We start from the raw sequence: 24,970 nt of genomic DNA on the forward strand, positions 1-24,970 counted from the left end.
TTGGTCTGACACCCTCAGCTTCTCCCACGTTCAGTTCCCATCGCCTGGCGGTGGGCATTGGCCACATCCTGTAATTTCTTTGGTGTGTGGACCATCCTTTCCAAGGGCGGGGCTTGTAATGCCCATTGTGTCTCATTATCATGGGAGTTATGATGGGTGGGGACACAGCTTGAGAACAATGTCATTTTGCAAAGAACCAGCAGGAGGTGACGTTCGGCAGCGTTCGGGCAAAGAGGGTGCTGGGAAAGCATTCAGTTCTCACTTTATTATGTATTCAGTCTTTACATTTCGTCATCCAAATTCATTACAAATAGAAATACAATGGTCATACTTACTCAGCCATCTAACCCTTGACCTATTTGCTTCTAGTATATTCTGAGAAAATGAACAATCTGCTTCCCACTTTTGTCTGCTTTCTCGCACTTTGTTTTTTATTATTAAAGTTTTATAAAGAGCAAAAGCTTCCACAATTATAATTTAAAATGAAACAAGAACTTTCTGCATGCCGAACTTGATTGTTAGCATGGCAAGAGGATATATTTAAAGTAAAATGCTTGAGAACACCTGCAATTGGGAGAAAGGGAAATTTCTCACAATTCAGGGTTCCTCCACCTCCTTTCCCTAAGTGCCTTCTACACCCTTTCACCTTACTTCCATCCCTAGCTAATGCCACCAGAGTCTGTGGTGGCACAGGAAAAAGGAGCAGGTTCCACCTGTGAGAGCCCCGACACGGCTGGGTGGCACAGGGACCTCTTCCTTTTCCAACAGAGATGGCTAAGACCTATTTGTGACACTTAAAGGACAAGTGCAAATATGGTTATTTACTCATCGTTCTCATAGACAATAGGTAATATTTCTAGTAATGCACCAGGTAATTATAGAACAACTAGTATCATTGAAAATGGGAAAGCTAGAGATGATCACGTGAGAATATATACAGAGGGTGCCAAAAAAATCTATACATTTTAAAAAAGGGAAAAACTATTAAAATTGTAATCCTTAATATATAACAATAACAGATGAATACAAGTCACGTTTGACTTCTGCAATGACAAGAGGTGCTCAAAGCGGTTACCATCAGCGTCCAGACACTTCTGATTATGGCGAACACTGTTCGGTAGACTTCTGTGGCGAGCATGTAAACTATTCTAACACCACAGAGAAGCAGCAGGACTTGTTGCTGTGCGAGGCCTCCCGGATCTTCCCTTGTGCACGTCACACACAGCACCACGCGTCTAAAACTTATCACGAATGTGTGCAATTGTTAGGTGTGTTGGAGGTTCTGTTGCACACTCACACCTCCAGTGCCATCGTACTTCCACAACGTTCTCGAAATTCAAATACCTCTTCAAAATGGTCTTGTGCTCCTCGAATAACAACTGTGCTTCTGTCATTTGACTGTCCTGCCTGTCGCACGGTGACACTAACATTCACTTGATTAACGCCATTTTCTGAGGGAACGTCGTACTACCCATTGCTACTGTAATTCAATTCAACTTCGAAAAGTAATACCCTGCTTCCCCGAAAATAAGACGTGGCCAGACAATCAGCTCTAATGCGTCTTTTAGAGCAAAAGTTAATATAAGACCCCCGGTATTATATTTATTACATTGTATGTTATATAAGACCCGGTCTTATATTAACTTTTGCTCCAAAAGACGCACTAGAGCTGACTGACTGGCTGGGTCTTATTTTCGGGGAAACACGGTACATAGATAACATCTCTTAAAATGTGTACACATTTTTCTGGCAACCTTGGTAGTAACGTTTTAGTAAAAAGAGTAAACACAAGTCTCCTGAGTCCAAAGCTCCAAAGCTAACAGGTGGCCCTGACAGTTAACAGCATTTTGAGAGCCATAGTTAAAACCCTGTAAACATACGTCTTAGTGCATGGCAAGAAAAAAGAAAAAACTTCTAATGCAAATTCTAAAAATAATTAATAACCTTCAATACAAAGACACAAGCACCACCATAGATTTTATTTTTACTTTATTAACAATGTGGCTTACAATTTGTTCAAGTAAAAAGGGTTTTTTCATTCAGAATAAAAATTAAAATATAACTCTGATATAGATTTTCATTTATTTACATGAAAACATATATACAGAATACAATCTTACAGCAAACTAACAACATGCCCTTCGTCCTGCAAATCTCAAAAGTAAAAACACCAATTTTTCCCTTTTATATACCAAAACATACACAAGATATGAATCAAATTTCAATACAAATTATTCAAACTGGAATACAAAACACTAAAAGGGCTTGCGACATTCACGACTGTGGATATTTTATGCTTCCAGATATCATGCTAGCTCCCATTTTGAACAACCAATGAGATGATTATTTTTTCTGTCATTTAAAAAATGTTGCCTGCAATTTCCCATCATAGGGTGATTTCTCAGCAAACATTTGTCTCAGAACTTGACTTTTTCTTCAGTGCATCTCTTTGGCCCATGTGAAGCTCCATTTTGACTAGTTATGTGACAAGACCTACAGACACTCTGGTACCAAATCCTAGCCATTTGCAACAAAACCAGGAAGATAGAAAGTCTGCAGCTCAGGACATTGCTTTAATGATTTTTTACCATCTCAACTAGAGGCGCTTTGAACCAAAACCCAAGGTAGCACCAGGTGTCAGCAATTACAGGTTTTAAGTAAATGAAGTGGGTAAGAAATAGCACAATTCAATTTTATCACATCATGTTTTGGATACTTGTAAACCAACTCTACTGATAAAAGCTACGAGAATCGATCAACTTAAAAATTCAACCAAATCAAAGGGAGTAAAGCAATTTCCAGAAAACTCCTGAACAAAAAACAACAGTGAATAAATAAGAGAATCATTAAATTGTAATCGTTGCCAATGTAGCTTTCTCTTGCTATGTAGTTATTGCACCAGAGACACGGGCAGTATGCATCTCTCTCCAACAATTTCTTCCTTACAAATGACAGCTATCTTAATTTACTATTTTTCCCTTCAAATAATTATACACTCGATCACAGCTTTCTAAAGACAGAATAGAGTACTTGGAGCCTAGATTCACCATCTTAACCAAAAGGCAAAAATGATGCTCAAACCACAACAAAGATTATAACACTACTGTTTTTATAGTTCTATATACAGAAATAAATATAAATGGGTGTTCTACAAAAGAAGTATGGAAACCCCTAGAGCTTCCCAAACAAAGGGAGAACAGCTCTTACAAAGGGGTGTTTGGTATAAGATAAAAGGGAAATCTCTGAACTTGCCTGATACAACACTCAGAATTCTATGAAACAAATTAGGAAACTGAGACCAGTCTTCAAAGGCTGATCAAAATCAACCTTCTAGAGATTTTAGTAAGGGTCAGAGGTGGCAGTGTTAAAGGTTTGAGTCACTTTATTGAGGAACAAATCAAAGCAAACACAGGAAATAATCTTTCAAATATGATCAAGTAAGGTAAAGCAACCTAATAGCTGTACAGCTCAAACACTGTGTATAAGTCAAACTTTGATCAAATGCACCTAATTTTAAAAGTAATGGATGAGTTCTCCATGCTATGCAACTCCGTGGTGAAGGAAACTGGTCTTTGCTGCTTTTTTCTTTTATAATCCCCCCCTAAAAAGCAAGAAGGTTGTTCTGCCAGTTACACCCTACTCATTTTAGGTTTCTACGATTTTATTTTTTGTGGACAGGATATTTTTTTCCAACACAGTACAAATGAAGTCAAGAAGTTAGGAGCTGAAACAAGCTCCGTTAGGTTTCGGGTGGGATCAAGTGATGGACTCTTATTAAAGATGAGGTGGCATTTCTGCTTCTCATGTTATACACACATCCAGACGGCAGTGTCTGCTAGGCCAGGAGGGAACACCCGCTTCTTGGCCAGTTCCGGGAGGTAATAAGCGGTGTGCTGTGTGCAGGATCCAAGACTTTGGTCCTAAAGTATCAATCAGAGAGGCAGAAGAGACTGTAGCATCTGGGGACAAAGAAGGGGAGGGAGGGACATTGCTTAATGGAGTGTTTCGACCAAGAAATGTTTGCTTTGGGGCTGTGATGGCACCGGGGGGTACAGGTGTAACATCAGCATTTCCTGCCGTAAGCACAGTAATAACACAGTAAAATGTTCCTTGGAAATTGGCCCTATTGGTGAAGCTGGTGAGAGGTGAATCCTACATAGAGTGAACACCATCTTGCAATTCTGTTGCTGAATTGCTACTGGTGTCATCACAGAAATCCCCAAAGAACCCAAGTTCAGGAGGAGCTGGCAACACTCAGGCAAAAGCATCTTCTTGGTCCCAAAATGTGTCTTGGTTCTCAGAAGGGCTGGGAGACGGCATGTGGATGAGCTCCGTGGTAGTCCCCCCGAGCTGGGCCTTCTCCTGCCTCTGGTGGCAGCGCCCTCTCCTCACCACACACACACACAAAGCAGAAGCAGCACAGAGAGAGACTGAGGACGACGAGGTCTCGGGCACTGGCCTGCGGGGAGCAGGAAGCTTCCCACAGCAGTGGTGGCCGGGTCTTGCCCGGGCTGCCCAGTGGCTCCTCTGGGTGGATTCCAGAGACCGCCAGAAGGTCTACTTACTCTGGTGTAGCACCTCTTCCTCCGTGCCATTCCTTGAAAGGGCACGAGGAAGGTCACATTTGTTCTGAAAGCACGATGTTCTGCTGTAGCCACCACGTTCCTTCACGCCCGTTTCAAATGCAACAGAAAGAGCTCAGCTTGCAAAGGCCACAGTGAAGGATGGTCAGTGAGTCAGCGCAGGGAGAATGTCAAGATCTTGGAATGGGTGCCCTTTCCAATTGCGTGACCAAGTTTCACTCCACGAGACTGAGCATTTAAGGCCAAAAGCATGTGGCTGAGAAGGCAGGGGTGGGAAGCCGAGAGGAGATGAGAGCCGTGGCTTAGAAGAGGGATGGGCTGACAGCTAAGCACCTGTCACCGCGGACATTTCCATCCTCCGCTGGTGCCCGCTAGCGCTTAGGACACGGGTCCTTCCTTCTATCAGCAGTCCCCAGGTAAATGTGTTTACCAGGCATTTAAAACTGGACTGTAGAAATCAACTACAGGGAGATGACAAAGTCTCCACTGCAAAATAATGTTTTCCATTTCCATCCGTAACAGTCACAGAATGTTAATAAAGGTTAGCGTTAGTAATCGAACTTTTCCAAACCTGACGATCACGCCTTCAAAATGTAGCAGGAATGTGAACAGCGAGTAAGCCCCCGACATGGTATTACTGGAATTGTTGAGACTCCAATCAAAGAAAAAAGATCAAGGTAACTGCCATGTTTCCCCAAAAATAAGACCTAGCCGGACCATCAGCTCTAATGCGTCTTTTGGAGCAAAAATTAATATAAGACCCGGTCTTATTTTATTATAAGACCGGGTCTAACATTAATTTTTGCTCCAAAAGACGCTTTAGAGCTGATTGTCCAGCGAGGTCCTATTTTCGGGAAACACGGTATAGTGAAAACAGTAACGGAAGGGTGTGTAGCCTGTGCTTTTCGTGTCCATGCATGAACAATCTGAAGGTTTGGCTTCCTTGTGTATGTTTGAAAAGGCATTTGGGTGACTGCTGTAACAATGTAACAGCCCATTTGGGTTTGAACACGTATACTGGGTCACTCGGGGACATACACACATGAAGTGCTTGGTACAAAAGACCAACGAGTGCTGAGAGCCGCAGAGCTTTCTGCAAATGACTTCACTGATTCAATGAAAATTGTCTAAGAAATGTCATAAGCAACCTGAAAGCCAGAGTGAGCCACAGGAATTACAGAGTTAAAAACTGCAGTCACACCCTTCTTGTTCATTTACTCTTCTTCTCATTTTGACCAACCTGGGCTCTTCCCTTAGCAGAAGCAGGGGACGTGTGCTTACTCCTAAGTGTTCCAACCTGTCCCTTTGCAAGAATGAGTCCAGAGTGACTCCGAAGTCACCCAAGATCAGAGTTTGTAATTTGCCACCCCAGGTAAGGACCGGGCCAACTCCAGGTCCAGTGCTCGCTCATCCTCGAGAGACCTGAACCGAACAAGAGAGATGCCCAAAGGGAATCTCTTTAGGATCCTGCCCCAGGGATCCTGCCAAGGGGCTATAGCTGGTTTATAAAAAGCTCCCCTCAACTCTCTTCTCACTCCTCTCTGAAATTAAGCTTTCCCTTCAACATACAACTCACCCTTTCCCAAGAGACTACAGGAGTCTCTCCCTGGTCTGGTCACAATTCAGTTAGAATGTTAGTGATAGTTGAGGTTCCATAAAAGAACCTGCAAAAAGAAGTCCTCTCTACAGACTTTCTAGACGTCCATCACTCAGGGAAAACTGTCTCACTGCAATGACACGCCACTTTCCTTCAGTCCCCGTGCTTCCCAAAAGGCACCTCTGACAGGCGATGCAGGTTCAGTCTATCTTTTTATAACTACATCCTGAAACATCGCCTACAGTTGTGTTTGAGAAATGAGTTGCCACCAAGATCAAACTGCGATGACAGCCACACATGTACCGATGTGAAAGAAGCATCTCGAAATGCGCCTCAGGAGTAGAACAGAAACCGCCAGCCAGGCACCCCCTCAGTCACACTCACAGAGACATCAACTGCACCTTCGTTTTCAAGGTCCTTGTTTTAGGACCTTGTTCACAGGAAGCTGCCTGCTCTGGGGCGGGAGAAAGGCGAGATGTGGATACACAAAGAAGCTCTTTCATATCCCGCAGGGTCTGACACACAACTTTAATTTACACACTCCAGAGGCCACTGCTGTGGCCCTGGGCTGTGCTTTAAAAACAAGGAACTACGAAATAGGCTGGAGGATGAAGGAGGTCTCTCGTGCTTCTTGCTTGTCGGTGACAGTGTATGAACTATCTCACGTCTCCCAGAAAAATCAGCGTTCCAGTCCTGAGAGCCTTCCCAGGACACTGCACGGCTGAGGCGCAGCGGGCAGTCAGTTGGCATACTGGGCGTAGAAAGCCACTTTGACTCTCTCGATCTGATGGCACAACTTGATGGCGGGCCCCAGCTTCAGCTCCATGCACTCCTGCACCGTCGGGAGCGTCAGCAGCAGGAGCGCCTGGCCGTCGATGTCCTGCCAGAAAACAGAGCCAGGTTAGTGCCTAGATAGGGCATCAAGGCCACACAGCCGTCACAGCAGCCTTCGTCCTTGGGGCCAAGGCGTGAGGGGCGGCTGTCACTTCCTCCGACTACAGAGCGCAGGCAGAGAGCAACTTGCTTTGACGGCTGTCTCATGTTTTGGTTAATCAATTCCCTTTGCTAAGAAAATTCTGGCCACTCTTAAATTCACATGCCTCGGCTGGTGGGGATGGACAGCTGGAAGCAGCGGGCTGCGGCAGGAATTCTCTCCCAACTTCACTGCCCCTGGCTGGGGGAGCACCCCAGATCCTCAGGCCCAGTCCTTCCCATATTCTGCTGACTTAATTGAAGCCCCCAGAAAAGCGTTCTCCACTAAAAAAAAAAGTGCTCTCTCTTCCCTGTCAAGGTCTGACATCCACCATCATCAGAACGCTGAGGAGATGCTGAAGAGATACACCAACTGCACAGCCGTTTTCCAGAGGACAACGCAGGTGTTGAGACACACGCATGCACACGCACGCCCACCGACATTCACACACCTACATCACCCAGAATGGAGTGCGACCTGTATAGGTCTATTTCCCCGTTTTATCTTGTTCAGTCCTTCTGTGTCTGTCACTGCAGTGGCCCCACAGAAAAATGACTGTTAAATTGCATGCACTGCAGGAAGGAGGGCACAAAGGCTCACCCTCAAACTTTCAGACCATCCCACTGGATAGCTTTCCCTCTTCACCGGCTTGCTTCCTGTAACAATCAGGTTTATTAACGGAGATACTGTCTAACTGGGTAACTGAGTGTAACCGCAGCCCTTCTTCCTATCTACCAGGACACGCTTCACATTCCAGGGGGAATAACTGAGGCTCCAAGAGGCTACAGGCCCAGGATAATGACAAAGATCAGTGGTGAACGAGAGCATAAAGGCACCCAGCGCACCAGAATTTCTGCCACTTGGGGCAGTAGTGCCAGAGCTGCCACAAGCCACAAAGACTTACTACTAATGCCCCACACACAAGTATGAATCTCAGACATCACACACCAGTCAAGTTTGCATTCATGCTTTATTTTCTTAAACTAATGGTTTATTTAGCTGTCTCGAAAATATCTACAGCCAAGAACCAAACTGTGTGTAAAAGTTAGCATTGGGAAGACTGATGTTGAGAGTAAGCATAATTTATCATATGATCAGTTCAAAAGCACATCTTGATGTGCTCTCAGTCCCTAATAAGGACGGCAGCAATGCAAATGAAGCATTAACTGAAAAAGTAACAATGCAAGTGCAATTTACTGTTTTGAATTACAGACGAGCACTAGCTATGATGCATGCAACTATACGCCATGTCTCAACCGAGACTCCAGTTTGACCTTCTCAAACCACAAAGTACACACATCAGTCTTGAATACATACTGAAAGTAGGAGATAAATTTATAAAACTGTCAAGGTGTTCTTGATGCTGTATTTATATCATTTTTTTCTACAGTGTGCTTCCATGTTATTTTACTTGCTTTTCAGATGCTACCTATTAGACTGGTTGTAATAAAGGGAATTGGAAGTACTGAGAAAAAGTGTTTCGTTCAAGTTCAAGCAAACAATGGGACCCCCCTGGCCTGTTGGCCGACCCCACTTTCAGGGCCAAAGCCACATATACTGCAGCAGAAGTGGACAGAAAGGCCACAGGCCCAGGAATACAAAGTCTTCTAAGCACCACAAACTTCACAGAAATACATTGTAAGTGGGAAGAGGGCTGATGTTAGTAAACTATGTGCTCAATGAAATCAACCGTACAAGACAGAATAGAACTGAAACCTAGTTTTGGAGATGGAAACTTTTTGTTAAAGATGGAAATTAATGCCAGAAAAGCTAGCTAGTTAGAGACAGAAGTGGAACTAGCATCGTGGGTTTCTGATATTAAACTTCAGGGGGAAAAATTATAGTTCAGCTTTTAATATCTACCCTTAGTCGTGATGGCCATCCTAGGACATAGCCGATTACAGCTGCGAATCAGCCCTAACATATACATATCGCCCTACAGACGGTTTCAGGGAGGGGGTGCCCTATGCATGCACCACATGCAAATGGAAGGTGTCATTTATTTACTCAACAAGTATTTACTGAGCACCTACTAAGTGCCAGGCCCTCTCAGGGTCTCTGGGAATATCATACTGAACAAAACGAAGATTCCACCCCGGGAGACTCTACAAATCTCAAGGGAGGCAGCCAAATAATCACAGTACTACGATATAGGGAGATGAACGTATGAACTAATTAAGCTACATCTCAAATAGAACGGGCTGCTGAACCAATCTCACAGGAGTCAAGGAAGGCTTCAGAGGTTAGGTGATGCCTAAAGTGAGACCTAAGGGACCAGTGGGAATTACTACTTTAATAATTCCCTCATCAGGAATCAGGGAAAAGCAAACGAGGCCTACGATACAATATAATTTTATACCCACAAAAATTAAGGTATGATAGTAATACTGAGTGTTGACACAGAAGTACACCATAAAGGGAACCCCCTACACTACCAGTGGAAAGGCACACTGAGATACTACTCTGGAAAACATTTTGGCATCATTTTGTAAAAGTATATAAGAGAAAATCTGATAAGAGCACAATAAACACAAAATCCAGAATAGTTTTATGGCTGGTGGAAAACAAGGGAGTGTGCCTAACGCTGGTAAGAGGTCTCAGTTTTGAGGCCACCGGTGCGGGGAGGGAGATAGTCCATACCCCGTGGCCTGAATTTCGAGTGTGGGAAAGCTGAAACGGATAGAGTTGAGCCCATGTCTTTGAACTTCTCTTCCTAGGAGCTGGTTTGACGTGCCTCGTGGGTCTCACGGTGCCCACACAGAAGTCCTTGCACATGTGGGATGAACAGAACTGAGAAGAAACACAAGCTGAACTGCGTGTGCCGAGAAAGTCCTGTTTGCAGGAAATGAAGATTACAGGGTGGGGTGGATTAAGGCTCAGCTATCTGATTCATCATGGAGGTCCTTCACCCCACCTTTTATCTGGGAAGGACTGACAGCAGCTGGGTCTGATATCTGAAGTGGGGTGAGTGGTCGGCATGTCGCTTGTCTGCACTCAGCCACCTCAGGGCCTCCGGGTGTCGTTCCCGGTTCTCACCTCATTTTCCACCTTCCCTGATGATGTAAGACAGAATTCCAGTGTTCTCATTTTGAGAAAAATACGCTACCAAGAATAAAATCAGGCCTCTGATTTCCAAACACCGAAGTGTCACGCTGCCTGTCGAAATGTGATAGATGTAGCAACGTGACCATCAGTTTGTCACAGGTATGCGAGAACCGTGGTGGTGGCTCTGTGACATCGAACATGGCTGACCGACAGGTCTGTCCCAACTCTCATCCATGCTGCAGACCACATGGAAGCAACATCCACTGCACAGTCCCACAATGGAGTGGGAGGGAGACAAGCGAATGGAAGCAAAATCGGGCAACACAGTAACACACGTGATACTGCAAGGAGTCCGGGATGACAGGAACTTCACCTTGCAATACCTCTCTTATGTAGCTCCTGTTCTGGCTTGAAAGAAGGCTTTTTTTGTCTTGTTTTTTTTTCCTTTCTTTGATTATGTAGTAACAGATCTCACAGTTAATTTAATTTTTGTAAACATGCTATCATATCAGAATTGCTAGCATCACTTGTTATGCTTAATACAGAATTACCATAAATGGACTAATTTTTAGGGAATGAAATACAATAAAATATACAGCATGAGAGTTATGCTTAGCACTTGGCAAAGTTGAATTGATTTTGATGTAGAGGTCAGTACAGGACCTGGCAGTTGCTTAACGGGAAGATTCAGGTCTATAGAAGTAAAAAGAGGAGGGAATAATCTAGATGTGAACTAAATCTGGAAACTATCCTGAAGTTTTCTGTTTGTTTCTTTTTAATTAAATCACTAATTTAGGTAGGTTGCTTATCATATGTCTCTGATTCATAAAGGTGAATGAATAGGCAAATTTTTACTTGAGAGTTTCGTGTTTCTGTGAAGTTTTACTGGAAAATGCCCATGTTTGCAGCATGAAATTATAGAGTACAGATTTCTTGAGCAGTTGCCATAACGTTTTAGAATTAAAAGGCAAGCGTTCCGGTAATGGGAAGCTTACGGTTTTTGTAAATGCTCCTGGTGGGTTATGAGCGTCTCTGAACTTACAACAAACATCCAGAGGCATGAACTCAGACAGCTCCTACCTTCCTGCCCTGTGGGTTCTCTCACATGCTGGTGAATAAAGACCCTGGAGTCCTTCTGGCTCATCTAAAAACTCACCCAGTACCTGCAGGGACCCACTGGAGGCCTCACCAGTCATGGCTGTGGCATTTGGGCTCAAAGATGACAGAACAAATTAGTAATTACAGGTCTGATTGAACAGGAAACAACTCGAGGGCTCACTCACTTAGATAGCATAGTGGGCATCCGCTTTTTAGTGCAACAGATGAAATGGCCAAATGTGAAATTTAAAATTAAATAGGAATAAGACTATTATCATTTAAAGTTTACCTATTTTTCTATGTGAGAAATTAATAGGTATGTAGGACTAAGCTTTTAACTGACAAGAGCAATTGAAGGGAGGGCCCTTCCCAATGCTTCCATGCCCGGACCACTTCACTTCTTAGAAGCCATCAGTTGGGAAGGCATGAAACGTTCTGAGATGGTGTTATAAGCTGGGCTAAAAAGTACAATTAAAGAAGACTTAATATAAGTAGTGTTTCAGCCTTTTCCCCAAGTCAGCTTTGTTTTCACTTTCTTATTACTAGAAACTTGTAGAAGGCACCAACACATAAGCCTGTTAGCCTTTCACAGTGCAAATGGTCATGAGCTTCCCCCAGACATCCAGGCAGGAGATACTCTGTCCTTTGTTCTGTGACAGGACCAACTGAAAAACATTTTTCTATTAAAACTGGGCATTTGAGTCTAAAATAACAAAATAAAACAGAAACAAACCTTTAGACTAACATAGGCTGCCACGTTCCACGTCTGCCTTTTGACTGTTGGGGGGCCCATAACTGATGCCGCATCAGTGTACGTTGAATGTACACGTGAATGGATACACGGTACACTGTGTCATTAGCCTGTGTCCTATATTTGAATGCAGTGTTTTTTTTTTTGGCATCGCCAACTATTAACATTAACAAACACCAGCCTGGAAATATGCTATATTAGGCAGTGTTTTAAGGAAGATTTCGAAGTTCTGCTGCATTTCTGTTCTCAAGACAGAGATACCCCAAATCATGTTAAGTCCTCACATTTCTTACAATTCTCTTTCTATTCTGTTGGTGTATTTCAGAGCAAGAGACACGCTCATTACCCAGGTTCCTTATGTCAAATGGAACAGACGTTTTCCTATGTGTTTGCTTCTCAGTGTTGCCCAGAGAGGAGGTACAGCTGGTGCCAGACAGCAAGGAGGCGGCCTTGCCCTTCTCACCACCATTCCTTCACTGGGCGTGCACTTGCTGGGTATCTACAGAAGACTGCAGTGGTCGATCGGAGGAGACCTTTGCATGTTAAGAACTACTCTCCCCTGGGAGGAGCTGGGAACCATATTGATTTGCTTTTCACAACTCATTACTGCATTATGGTGAACTAGGGAGAAAATCTGGGAAATTCACTGGGAGCATGGGAAATCAGAGGCCTTGTTTTTTTCTTCCTGATTTATTGCCTGAATTACCCTTTTTCTAGACTACTGATTGTTGTAATCTAAAAAAAGACTGGATAGACATATTTTTAATTTATACAGAAAACTTTTTTTAAAAAAAATAACAAGGTCATTGAGAGACAGAAATTTACATTATGAGACAATGCAAGAAATTTCAACAAATTAAGCAAACACAGTAGAGCACAAATCATAGGCTTAAACTTGAACTTTTTATGCAAGGCCAGTGACAAGAGTGCAAGGTGGCATGTGTTTAGAGAGTAACAATTTGTTTGCATGTTAATTTAAGGGAAAATATAAATAAAAACCCTCTTTTCTTATGGCATGTCATCGCATGTCTTGCATTTTATTTAGCTTATTATAGTCATTTCATCTGCTCGATTAGAAATTCTTTGAAGGTATAGATTGTATCAGTTGTGTTTATATTCATCATTGAGCACAACACCTAAGATACCATAGACTTTAAAATATTTTACAAAGAACAAAAGGAAAAAAGGAAGAAAACAGTGATGAAAGCACAGAGGGCTTCCTCTTCTGGGAAGATCGAATCACCGTACTTTTCCATTTCTCCCGCTAAGTGTAACTGCGAGGCCTGGACATTACACACAAAACAAACATATGAAGACTCTGCAAGATGGAAAGAAGGCAGACTGTCACCTGGGACTGTGGGACCCAGGTATGACACGGTGGTGAGTGGTCTGGGTTTTCCATTTATTTGCTTGCCTCCTATATGCAAGACTTACTGCTAAAGAAGCTGGCAAGTCGGAAATGCCAATGGGCACAATGACAAGAGGCCCAGCAGAGGTGTGAGCGCTCTAGCCAAAGGACCCAGGAAGGGGTAGCCTAGGGAGACACAACCTTTCAGACAATGACTGTTCCTCTGCAGCACAAAGCAGCCCACCCCACCCATGCCAGCAGAGGCTGAGAAAGGGGCCCGGACTGCCAGCCTGGCAGGGTGGCACCAGGCCCTCCACCCTGCAGAAGGTTATTTCTGAGAACGCCAAGTGGAGAGCCAGGATTTCCATCTCCGCTTGACAGCCACGAGCCGTCCCCAAGTAGGTATTGGTGGAGACCACATGTGGACTTTCACCCCCACCCACAGAAGTAACAAGCAATGAGAAAGTACCCTCTCCCCAGAACCACGCCACAGGAAGCCACTAACACAGAGGGTTTCAGAGCCAGAGTATCATAATAAAAACAGCAAATATGCCACAGAAACACCGTACCTGCTCCTGAAATATTTTGGCCAAAGGGGCACAGTCTGTCAGTTTAATGAACCTCACCACATCGGTCACCGTCCACTCCAGGGGGTTGCTCTCCAGAACCAGTCTCTCCCCCTCCTCCTGCTTTATTTCCTGCAGAGGGAAGAGAGCAGGAAGTCATTTTATCACCACATGGTGGGCGGGATCCTCTCTAAAACCCTGTGGGCCTGAGCCAGGCTTCGGGGACCGAGAGGGGCCTCTGCCCAGCGTGCTCTCAGGAGGCTCCTGGACAAACCACAGACTAGGATCTCTAGGGACTTTCTTTAGCAACTGGTCTGGGTTAGGACTTTGCTCCAATGACTTGTGTACCTTTAGAAGTTAAAGAAAAAGGGCACAGTGATTGCAGTTGTTGAAGTTCAAGAAATCTTGGGCCTACTTATTAATGATGTATCTCTGACTGAAGAGGAGAAATGAATGATGAGCGGCATATGCAAATGTGTGCAAGAGAGCCAGCTAGTCCCATTCATTCATTCATTCATTCATTCATTGCCTTTGTTCATTTTTTCATCATAACCTTATCTAGCACTTTTATTTTTTTAATTTTTCAATTACAGTTGACACTCAGTATTATTTTACATTAGTTTCAGGTGTACAGTGTAGTGGTCAGGCATTTATATAATTTGTGAAGTGATTTCCTAGATAAGTCTAGTACCTAACTGGAGCCATTTATTTTTGTTAACAATGGGGCCAATGACCTTTCAGCTGATCGTGTGGCACCTGTAGGTTTGGGGAAGACCTGATATGCTGACCTACTGTGTTTCCCCAAAAATAAGACCTAATTAGACCATCAGCACTAATGCGCCTTTTGGAATAAAAATTAATATAAGACCCGGTCTTATTTTATCATAATATAAGACCGGGTCTTACATTAATTTTTGCTCCAAAAGACGCATTAGAGCTGATGGTCGGCTAGGTCTTATTTTCAGGGAAGCACGGTGTTTTACAGCAGCACAGAGGGAAAGGGAAAGTCATGCATTTAGAGGGACTACAAGGACTTATCTTGTCTGTTCTGACAGGAATCTTTCGTGCTTTTAAAACCTTCCAGAAAGAGAGGTGCTGTTTACTTCTCTCAGAATTCCATTCTGATGTTCACTGACCCACTCAGTCCAGACGTGACACCACCAAGCTTTCTGCCCCGACTTAGGGACTAACTGCAGCAGCTGCTAGTATCTTTAGTGTTTTAAACAGGTGCCCCAAAATCTAGGCCGTGAATTAGAATGCATTTTCTTCTTCATCACTCCTCCCAGACAAGCCAGCTCCAGAGCCCACGAGCTTCACCTCTGCTGTGTCCTGGCCGGCTGCCAGGCCCTTGTCCCCGCCCTCAGCACACGAGCTGGCCTGCACTCTCCGGGCCCGTCTTGCCCTCTCCATGGGTGGCCGGCGCTCTGGCTCAGAGCTGTTCCGCAGGGTGACAGCTCTCCGAGGCCGGGTGGAGGGAACCTCAGCTGAAGAGGTGTCGGTCTGGTCATCCCGGAGCTCAGAGCCGGTTTCCTCGCTCCCAGTGTCATCGTCCATGGCATCTGCATCCTCCTCTTCACTTTCCTACAAAGGACGGAAATGTACTGAGTTAGGTGAAAGGGGACCTTCGTGAATGCAACCGTCTGGCTGGAATCCTGTATCTTTTCCTGCCCAGGTGGCCCTGTGCAAACCACTCGGTGAGGCCTCTGAGAATGGGTCCGCCAGTCCCAACCAGGGTCTCTCTCTCCAACCAATCGCAGCCCTGCCCCAGCTAGGGCAGCTGACAATGTGAACTCCATTTCCAACAAATGAGGAAGAAAGTTCCCGGTATGTCATGCTTGTAACCACCAAACTTTTTCTGCAGCCTTCACGATGAAGCTGGCACATGGCCCTGCGTCCCAGGGGACTGCTGGGAGGTGCTTGTGGTAGAACGTACCTCCCCCGAGCCTGCAGCAAAGTCCACAGTAGAAGACCTCCGTTTCTTCTGCACAAAAATGGATTTTCGCCGTTTCCTACGCCTGGCTGGTTTAAGGGGTCCGCTTTCAATGTTGCTTTCCCCAATAGGGGGCTTAATGATCTTCTTTCGTTTTCCGTAATAATAGGCTACAAAGAGAGAGAAAATTAAAAGCTGTTTTTAAAGGCTATACACATGTACATACGTGGACAGAAACAAGAGGAAGAGCGGTGAGATTCCTGCGATTCCTCCGTGAGTGAGTGTATGTGCAGAATGCCATGGGGAGAGGTCGCAAATATATAAAACAGAAGAAAATTCACACTCTGACTAGTGTTTCACGTATGTCCAGATTCCTGGTTCTGACACACAAGCTGACAACTCCCAACTGGTGGGGGCCCACAAAGCACTGTTCGCACTTGTGGGTCCTGGTGATACCCTAGCAGTGGCTGGCACGTGGGCTGGCAGAGCAAACTTCCAGGTCACTGTGACAGGGATGTGGCCACCCCTTGGATGAGAAATAACTGGGGGAACATATAGAAAGAACAGAAGCCTTCTTCAGAAGAAGAAGGGTCAGAGAGAGTTCTCAAAGCTCGCACTACCCATGGTGCAGGGGTCTGGGAGTGGCTGCTGCTCAGAGACGAGCCCAGAACAAAGGCAGGATAGGGCCAACAAGAGAAGGCAGAGGTCACCAACCTCTGACGGGGAGATGCAAGAGGCACATGCTAAGGGGTTTGGGGGGGGGGGGCGGGGTACATCCTGCCTGGAAGAGGTCAGAGCAAAGGTGGTGTGAGCCATGGTAGCAACTCTGAGTCCATGTCATGGGGCAGAAGCAGAGACCATCAGGAGCAAAACAAGTGGGGAAACTACTCCACTTGAGAGAGCTCCGAGGAAAGTGACACGCCAGGGAGAAGCAGATTGTGACAAGGAGGTGACCCTGTGTCAAGAAGGGCAATGAAAGACTCGTTATAATTTCTCAGTGTTAAAAACCAAGAAAGTACTTCTGGTTTCGAGCCATTATCAATGATCCGTTTTATTGTGCTCCCCTTCCAGCCATTAGTTTTCAAAACCAACCAATCTACTGACATTCGTGACAGCATCCACAGTCTCATTCCTGCTTTGCCAATACCTACCAAGGATAAGCATCCTGGTTTTAATCATCCCACTCCTTCCTTATACCAGCCCAGAAACACAGAAGTATCCCCACAACAAATTGTAACTTCCATAGCAATTCCTATGAAAAACTATTCAAAAGGTTATATTTAAAAACCAAACAAACAAAACACCAACGACATGACCCTGCAGTTAATACCCATGGGCCAATGTTCTTTCATTATTTGTACTCACTGTATTTGGTTTTGGTATGAATGGAGCAGTTTTCTGGGCAGTTTTCAGAAACCAGCACAGGACTGAACAAATTTGGACAGCATTCCAGCTTGGCACAAACCCGTCGGCAGAAATCCGCTACTTGGTCTGATGTTCGTACGATCTTGGCCACGGCCCTGTATGTTTTGCCTCTGTACCTGGAAGGAAGGAAAAGCGATGGAAAGACCTGTTTTATATCATGTATTCCAAAAATAGCCCCTTTGTTTTCTAACAATAAAGCAGGCTGTACGGGTTTTCCACGTCATTTGTTTTTACAATTGACAATTTTACAATTTCCTTATGCTCTCGGAAAAATATCCTTAAGAAATGCCCAATATCATGCACAATATACTGTGAGGGCAGTGCTAAGGCAGAATCACCACAGTAAAGATTTCCACTTAGTATATTCTCATTGTGACATATGAGAATATGTAACACCAATTCCGGATGCTTCTAGAATCTAGATATTGTTATTTGTTGCTCACCACTTTTGAGAAAAAACTTTCTCCTGCTCAAGAAAAACAACATGCAGTGAAGTCACCAACATAAAACTAGAAACCAGACCCTCTGGCAAGCAGGCTGGCTTCTTGTTTTAAACCTAAGTCCTGCAGCCTTCATTCAAATACTTAAGGCAATAATGGCGTAAATAATGCCCAGCTGAAAAGATGAGCACCTGGACACAGGTTTGAATCACCTTTCAATACATTTTTGAAAACTATCATTAATACAAAATAATTATAAACGTTCTGCTGGCAACAGGTCATAAGTCTTTCTTTTTAGTTCACATCTCACTAAACTTAGAATCCACTGAAATGAGAACACATCAAAATAGTGGGGTCTATTAAACTATGCCCTTGATGCCCAATCTTCAAGGTGAAATCCCGAACAATTTATTTTCCGTAACATAACATGTGGGGGGAGCTCTGGCAGAGCACACTTGTGTTAGATTCTGGAAAGCTAACCGAAATCCAGAGGCATCAAGCACCAAGGAAAGCCAGCTAGTTAGGTGATGACATGGCATCTTTGCCAACCTGCTCACACACCTGCTCATATATTCAGGTCCCCAACACTCCACTACAAGGCTCAATGGGGACATCAGGCAATTCGTGCAAACAGGAGTACAATGTAAGGAGGTCACCACTTTCGTAATTTGCAAATAAAACATTAAGTTCAAAACTTAAGCCTGGTTCACAAAAAGGAATGCAGTGATGGAAATAAATAGGATAATAAACTGACTGCTCCTGAGTTTATTTCAACTTTTCTTTTCTGTCTTTCTGAAGATTAATTAACTATTTTCCTCCTAAAAATCAGTTTTGAAAGTAGCAACAGCAAAAAAATTAACTTGGAAAAATCAGCCTTTATGTTCATTCTTTCACGTCCCAGTCCCTCTGTGCTCCTCGTTTTTCCACTTCTCAGAAGGGCCAGGCCTGACTCACAGCATAGTAAGAAGTAAAACGCAACTCTTTGTAGACAGGATCATGCTGTCGGTCCCGCAGCCTTGTACAGCTGCTGATTTCTCTAGAACCTCTATCAACCCTACACATAGGCGCCCCTGCCCCTGAGGAAGAGGCTGCCTGATTCACCTTTGAGTGGTGTATGTTAACTGCTTCTGTTGTGTTTCATAATAAATACAGCCCACCTCTGTGGACACGGCAGATTGCTAATGTTGGGGGAAATGTAGAATAAAAGTACAGTTTTACGGTACATTTTCCCTTGTGTTTTTTCTCTCACCACAATTTTGGTGTTCTGGGAGCTCTCTCTTCTAAAGACTTCAATATCAAGGTTCTTAAAGTTCCTTAAAAACAGTAAAATAACAGAAAGTAAAAAAGCAGGAGAAACATGAAAATCGGGTCAGAATTCAAACTGTGGAAGTAGGGCCCAAGACGCGTATTTCTGTCCCCAGACTTCCAAATTCCCAAGCAGACACTTCCAGCAACACATGCGAGGGATGTAAGGGGAAAGGGAACAAATGCCATGGGCAATGGAAAAAGGATGGTGGGTTCAGTCCCTTCTAGTACGGTATGGGATGATTCAAAGGAAGCAAGTGTTTTCAAAGGGAAACCTTTCACAATTAGGAAATGCCAATCTAAATTTATGCAAATGGAATGACAACATGGTTTAAAAGTAATGGACTCCTCTCCTCTTCCCTGGCCTACTGGAACTATTCTGTCTACAAGCCACGGTGGTGGTCCTGAGGGTGGGGTGACTGGGCAAGGAGGGTGGGATCCGCAGTGTCCTGACAGGGTGCCAGCAGGTGTCAGGGAACTTTGAGCTTGCCCCAGCTGCAAAAGCTGCCCTGCCTTCTACCTTCCGTGGGGACAGCCCCCACGTAATGGCTAAGTGCAGCGGGGACAGAAAGGCCTGGCCACCTGGGCCCAACTCGGGACAACCATGGAGGGCCGTTCTAACACCAGAGGTGCCCGGGCTCCGGCCAATCCCTCTCCGGGCCCGATCCACTGCCTTCCTTGTCTGTCCCAAGGGCCCTCGATTCCACCCCATCTGGAAGGATCTGGACCTGAAGAAGGTGAGGAGGAGCAGCATGGCGGGATCCTACGCAGGGTCAGGAGGACATCCACACGTGGGGGACAGCTGAACATGGGTGGGGAGCAAAGGCCTGGCACTGCGAGTTGGCCCCCGCGTGAGGTGAGGAGAAGGACACAGTGACAGGAGACTGGTGCCAACCCAGGGCCTGAGCAAATAAACAAACATACTAAAGACAGTGCGAGCCAGGTTTCCCATTTGAATTTGGGGAGGATGGGGCATCATGCCAACAGCTTATTCTCAAATCGATCAGGAGACAGAACAGGCCCTTTATTCTGCATTTGCAATATTTCTGTAATTTTGAGATTATTTCAAAATAGACATTTAAAAAATAATAATACAAATAAATTTTGTTATATTATGTAATGACAAACTACAGTAAGCGTAATATATATTTTTCACCAAATGCATGATTCGAGCGCTGCTGGTTTAGTACAGGCACATTTCCATTTATGAAGCACACGTGGAGAAAAGGCTGTTTGGAACATCTAATGGCAGCCTTAACTAATAATCTGCCTTGTTTTGGAGTTGGACAACAAATTGGACAATTGCTCAAATAAACCTCTTTTTTTTCTTTTTTTACAAAGATACACGAAATATAGAAATATTGGCTTACCAAGATAGACAGGCAAAAGGCAGCTCTAAGACAGTGGAAATGTTAATGGCTGTGTGCGATGTCAGAGGGGTAGTGGATGGGGGGAGGGGGGCTGTCACTGTGTGAGGGATATAAATGATAAACGTCTAACTATTACATTGTTTTGTGCACCTGAAACTAATTAAAAACCAAAAAAAAAACAGAAATACAAAAAAAAAATTAAAAATTAAAAAAACAAAAAGGCAGCTCTAAGATTTTGCCCACTGGCTGGGGCTTAATGAGATAAACTGCGTCTATGTGATACTGTCATTCCTGTTTTCTCAAGGACTCTACACCATGTGATCATTACACAGTCTTCCAAGACAGAATGGACAGACATGGAGATGTGGGAGGGCAGCTGGCACCTATAGTAACACTCAGGGCATCCAGATGACACCGTGAAGCCACAGTCCTCGTCACCTCACTTTTTATTTTACCACAAGTGAAAATGAAACTCTGTTTTGTAGCTTTCCCCACCACCAAAAGCTTAAAAACCGTATTCCAATGACATAAGGTTGTAAGGCAGGATATATGAGAACAGCTCAAAAGCATGGGACAATGTCTTTCACTTTATCCTCTCGTTGTGAACCTGGAGGGAAAAACACTCCGCCACACTATTTATTAAATGGCCCAGCAAGGCTACTAGAAACACGACGATAAGGTTTTTAGAGCAAGTATTACAAGTTTTGTGGGGAAAATATTGAAAGAGACAAACAAGGCAGTCCACAGCAGAAAACTCCCTGGCATTATAAATAATCTCGGAAGAAAGAAAAGAAGGAAGGAAAGAATGGAGGGAGGGATGGAGGGAGGAAGGAAGGAAGGAAGGAAAGAAGGAAGTGAGGAAGGGAGGAAAAAAGAAGTAGAAGGCCATTGGGCTGGAGCAGGAGGGGCTGAGATGACAGCAGTCTCAGAGGCACACCTGGAACCGTCAGGACCGCCGAGGACCCAGGAGGGATCCTCCCCCTGGCTGTTAACGTGGGGACACACTCAGAAGATTATTTTAAGATGAAGACCTTTGAGATTCAGTAGGTGCAGAAAGGAGCTTCCTCAGACCTTCCATTATCTGGCTAAAATCAGAAACTTCTGAGAATGAGGGCTGCCATAAACTCCCGCCTTGGCCTTGAGGCAGCTTCTGATCCCAAGAGAGAGACCAAGAGTAAACCTATCACAAATCCCCTCTCGGAGGAATTTCATGGCCAAGACAAGACAGAAAGAACGCTGGTACCCGCATACACTTCCTTATCTCCCATTTGCTCTCCTAGAAATCCATTTGTCTTTCCTAAAGAAACCTCTGTTCTTCCACTAGAGGCCTTTTCTCCACACTCCTTTCCCTACTAAGTTAGATATAACTTAGGTATAAGCTCCAAGCCCTAACTGCCCTCGGTGTTACCATCACGGGCCCTCCTGCGTATATATACGTGGCACCTGTAAGTAAACTGTCTTTTCTCCTGCTAATCTGTTTTCTGCTAGTTTAATTTGCAGACTCCCAAGTACTGAACATAAGAGGGCAGAGAAAAGGCTTTTTTCGTCCTTGACATCAATAAGAAGTGTGAGTGGCCTTCTAGTATCTTCTGACCTATTAAAGTAGGGACTGATTTCCATGTGGGTGCATACGACAGGGTGGAAAACACAGATGAAGATGGAGAAACAAGAGTGCTGGAAAAAACGCTCTCTTGTCTCTCAGTAGGTAAAAGTAGAGAAAAATCAAAATGGATTTTGAGTCCCAAAGAAATACAGAGTCAAAAAAACCAACACTGGCGTCAGGATCCATTCCCAGCTATCAGCATGGCCTAAGTTCTATCATTTGTCTTCAAAATGACCCACATCAGGACCTTGTCAGAGAGCCTTGGTAGGTAGTGAGAGGGGAGAGAGAATGGACAGCAAGAAGGTTCTAGACCGTTAAGCTGAATTCCCACCCTCATACATTAAAGTAAGAATTAAAAGGGAAAACAAGTGGTACTGCTGATGACTGACTACAGAAATGAGGACGCTGTGCGTGCTGTGAGAAAATCAACTCTGCTCTTTAGTGACGACAAGGTATGGATGGGCCTGACTTCAAAAACTGTACTGGTCCCATCATCACAGCTAAGGTCCATACGTTGGTTTGCTTGTTTTCAGTCCTATGATACTGAACTCCTCAGAAATTTTTCTCCTCTTTCTTGATTCCTGCATTTCAAACAACGGGAAATGTGTGCAATAGAGGGGTGTGTGTTTAGTGTAGGAAAGAACTTGTCTAATTCAGAACCTCCTGAACTGGCCTGTGTTTGAGCCAGAAACACCACACCCACAATCCACTGAGCTGAACCGCACACACAGAAACGCAGCTCTCTCTTCCTTCATAAACTGGTTTACCTACCTGCTGCTTCAGGTAATGTTTACAGAGTACATTTTCAGGAGGAAAAAAAAATCACATAAATCTGAGCAAGTTGGAAAAAAAAATCAACAAATGAACAACAAAATCTTTTTCGGTGAAAAGTCTCTCAGTTTGGGAATCCTTTGTCACATAAATCTCCTTATGGCCAAATATTACATCATACTGTTCATAAAATATGGGCAAAAACAAAAGGCCCCAAAAAGTGAATTAAATAAAAACACAATCAAAATTATTCACTGCTTATGGAGAATAAGAAACCCAAGTATCTACTCCATAGAGCTGAGCATAACTCACCTAATAGCAAAGATTTGTCTTTATTTCCTCATTCCTGCCTACCTGATAACGAAGTCTAAGTCACTCGAAATTACATCAGGATATTTCCTCTTCAAATATTCTGAATAACTGTAACAAATGACTGGGAAAATCTATTAAGCCTCCTCCTGGCTCTTCAAAAGATTATCACAAAAGCCATTCACAGAAAAGTCTTTTTATTTCCTCTCAAGAAGACTCTATAACATGTTGGAAAACATATTTAAATGTCTCTAGATGCACAGAGCTGAATTTTTTTTTTATTATCCCTAAGATATAGCCTAAATTCCTCCTCCGGAAATTCATAATAATGTAGGTCAATTTTGTGCACTTAAATTCATCAGTAAGAAAGAATTTTCTCTTCCAGAACAGCTGAAATGAACTAGATTAGAATCCATTTTTCCTTTGGCACTATAGCCGCTACAGTTTTGCCTTTCAATACATGTAAAGACTCATACATAATATGTTACCACAATGTGTTTTAGTAGAAAAGGTATGGTTGCTGGATAAATAGGAAATAAAAATCATAGAGGGACCACTGCAGGTGACAGTGTTAGTTTTTCTTCTATTTACAGGTCAAACCTTTCCAATGGCACCTCCAGCCTCTCAAGTAAATAAGTCTTTCCTCTTTAGGGGAAAGAAAAAGCATCAGAACCCCTAGATGCTCAGTGACAGTGTTCACAAAGCACCGTGGAGGAACACACACCCTTTCGTCCTGAAAACACTCTTTGGAATATTAAAATTCCGCAACCAAGACCACAACCAACACGACTGAATGCCTTCAATGCAGGTCTCTCCTCGCTAAGTTAATTTATTCATGACAGAAACCATGTCAGCCTTTCAGCCAAATGGGCAGAAGCCGGCTCTCTTCCCTCCCATTTGCACCAAAGAAATAGCAAGGTTGTCAAGATCTAAAATGTTGTCGTTTTTCATCAGAAGGAAAGAGGTGACTGAATACGCGCTATGAGGACAAGCAGGCTCCTGCTGATTGTAAATCTGTCATCGTTAGCAGCTGCCCTGAGACACCCTGTGATCCTGCACACCTGAAACCCAGTTCAGACACATATTTTCTCCTAAGCTGCTGTGTCAGATTTTGCTGAGGAACTCACTGTCATATTTGATACAGCAGGTACGACGTTGCCTTTACAATACAGCAGGGCTGGATCTCACCAAGTCTGTTCTGACTGTATCAAGCTGGATTTCACAAAGGCTCTGAACGACTTGGTAGCATGAAAATGAGTGCAAACATTGCAAAATGAATGCTCCCTGTCATTTTGGTATCTGGAGCAAGTTTCTGGCTTACTTAGGAGCAGGGGAGATTTTAGTGGAATTTCAGTTTTTTGTACTTTTACTATTTCCATGTCCATTAGGTGTATTTTGGATGTACTATTATAGAAAAATTTTTAAATGAGAATTCAGAAGCATTTCTCTGTATAAACACTTGCTCAGGCTTTCTGCCACCACGATGATATCTCCTCCTTAGGTAAAGTAGCAAAATATGGAATATTAGATTGGAAAAACAAACTTTTTAATTATTTCTGGGCTATAGGTGAAGCTCATTTAAATATTTCTTGGGGAAGAAGGACGGGATGGGATATGGTGTCACCTTTCACTGACACGCCACCACATAGATGTATTCTCCTTATTTATATGTATTCCCTTTACTTTTGAGATTTGGTAAAGTATCAATAGACCACAAATGACTTTTACTGAATCTAAAATTAGAGATGTTCAAAAAGACACTAAGACATGCTTAGTGGATAACTGACAATAAATGTCGAATAACAGTGCAATATCTCAACATCTCTACTCGGTACCAGTAAGGTAACTACAGAGTA

The 24,970-nt window shown here is 43.8% G+C and overlaps 1 protein-coding gene across 4 annotated transcripts in view; it reads right to left on the reverse strand.

The window, feature by feature from the left end:
• Positions 1 to 5,393: 5,393 nt before the first annotated feature.
• The window catches only part of SFMBT2 (Scm like with four mbt domains 2), a 198,284-nt gene continuing 178,707 nt past the window's right edge, over positions 5,394 to 24,970 (reverse strand). For all 4 annotated transcript variants that reach the window (XM_033100786.1, XM_033100785.1, XM_033100787.1 and 1 more), the window contains exons 17-21: positions 17,257 to 17,432; positions 15,895 to 16,061; positions 15,279 to 15,542; positions 13,965 to 14,093; positions 5,394 to 7,060 (exon numbers count right to left, since the gene is read on the reverse strand). In XM_033100786.1, coding sequence (XP_032956677.1) covers positions 6,920 to 7,060; positions 13,965 to 14,093; positions 15,279 to 15,542; positions 15,895 to 16,061; positions 17,257 to 17,432 — 877 coding nt within the window. In that variant the 3' untranslated portion in view covers positions 5,394 to 6,919. The remainder of the gene's footprint in view (positions 7,061 to 13,964; positions 14,094 to 15,278; positions 15,543 to 15,894; positions 16,062 to 17,256; positions 17,433 to 24,970) is intronic.

The sequence above is a fragment of the Rhinolophus ferrumequinum genome (assembly GCF_004115265.2).
Source record: "Rhinolophus ferrumequinum isolate MPI-CBG mRhiFer1 chromosome 5 unlocalized genomic scaffold, mRhiFer1_v1.p scaffold_110_arrow_ctg1, whole genome shotgun sequence".
Classification (NCBI taxonomy): domain Eukaryota; kingdom Metazoa; phylum Chordata; class Mammalia; order Chiroptera; family Rhinolophidae; genus Rhinolophus; species Rhinolophus ferrumequinum.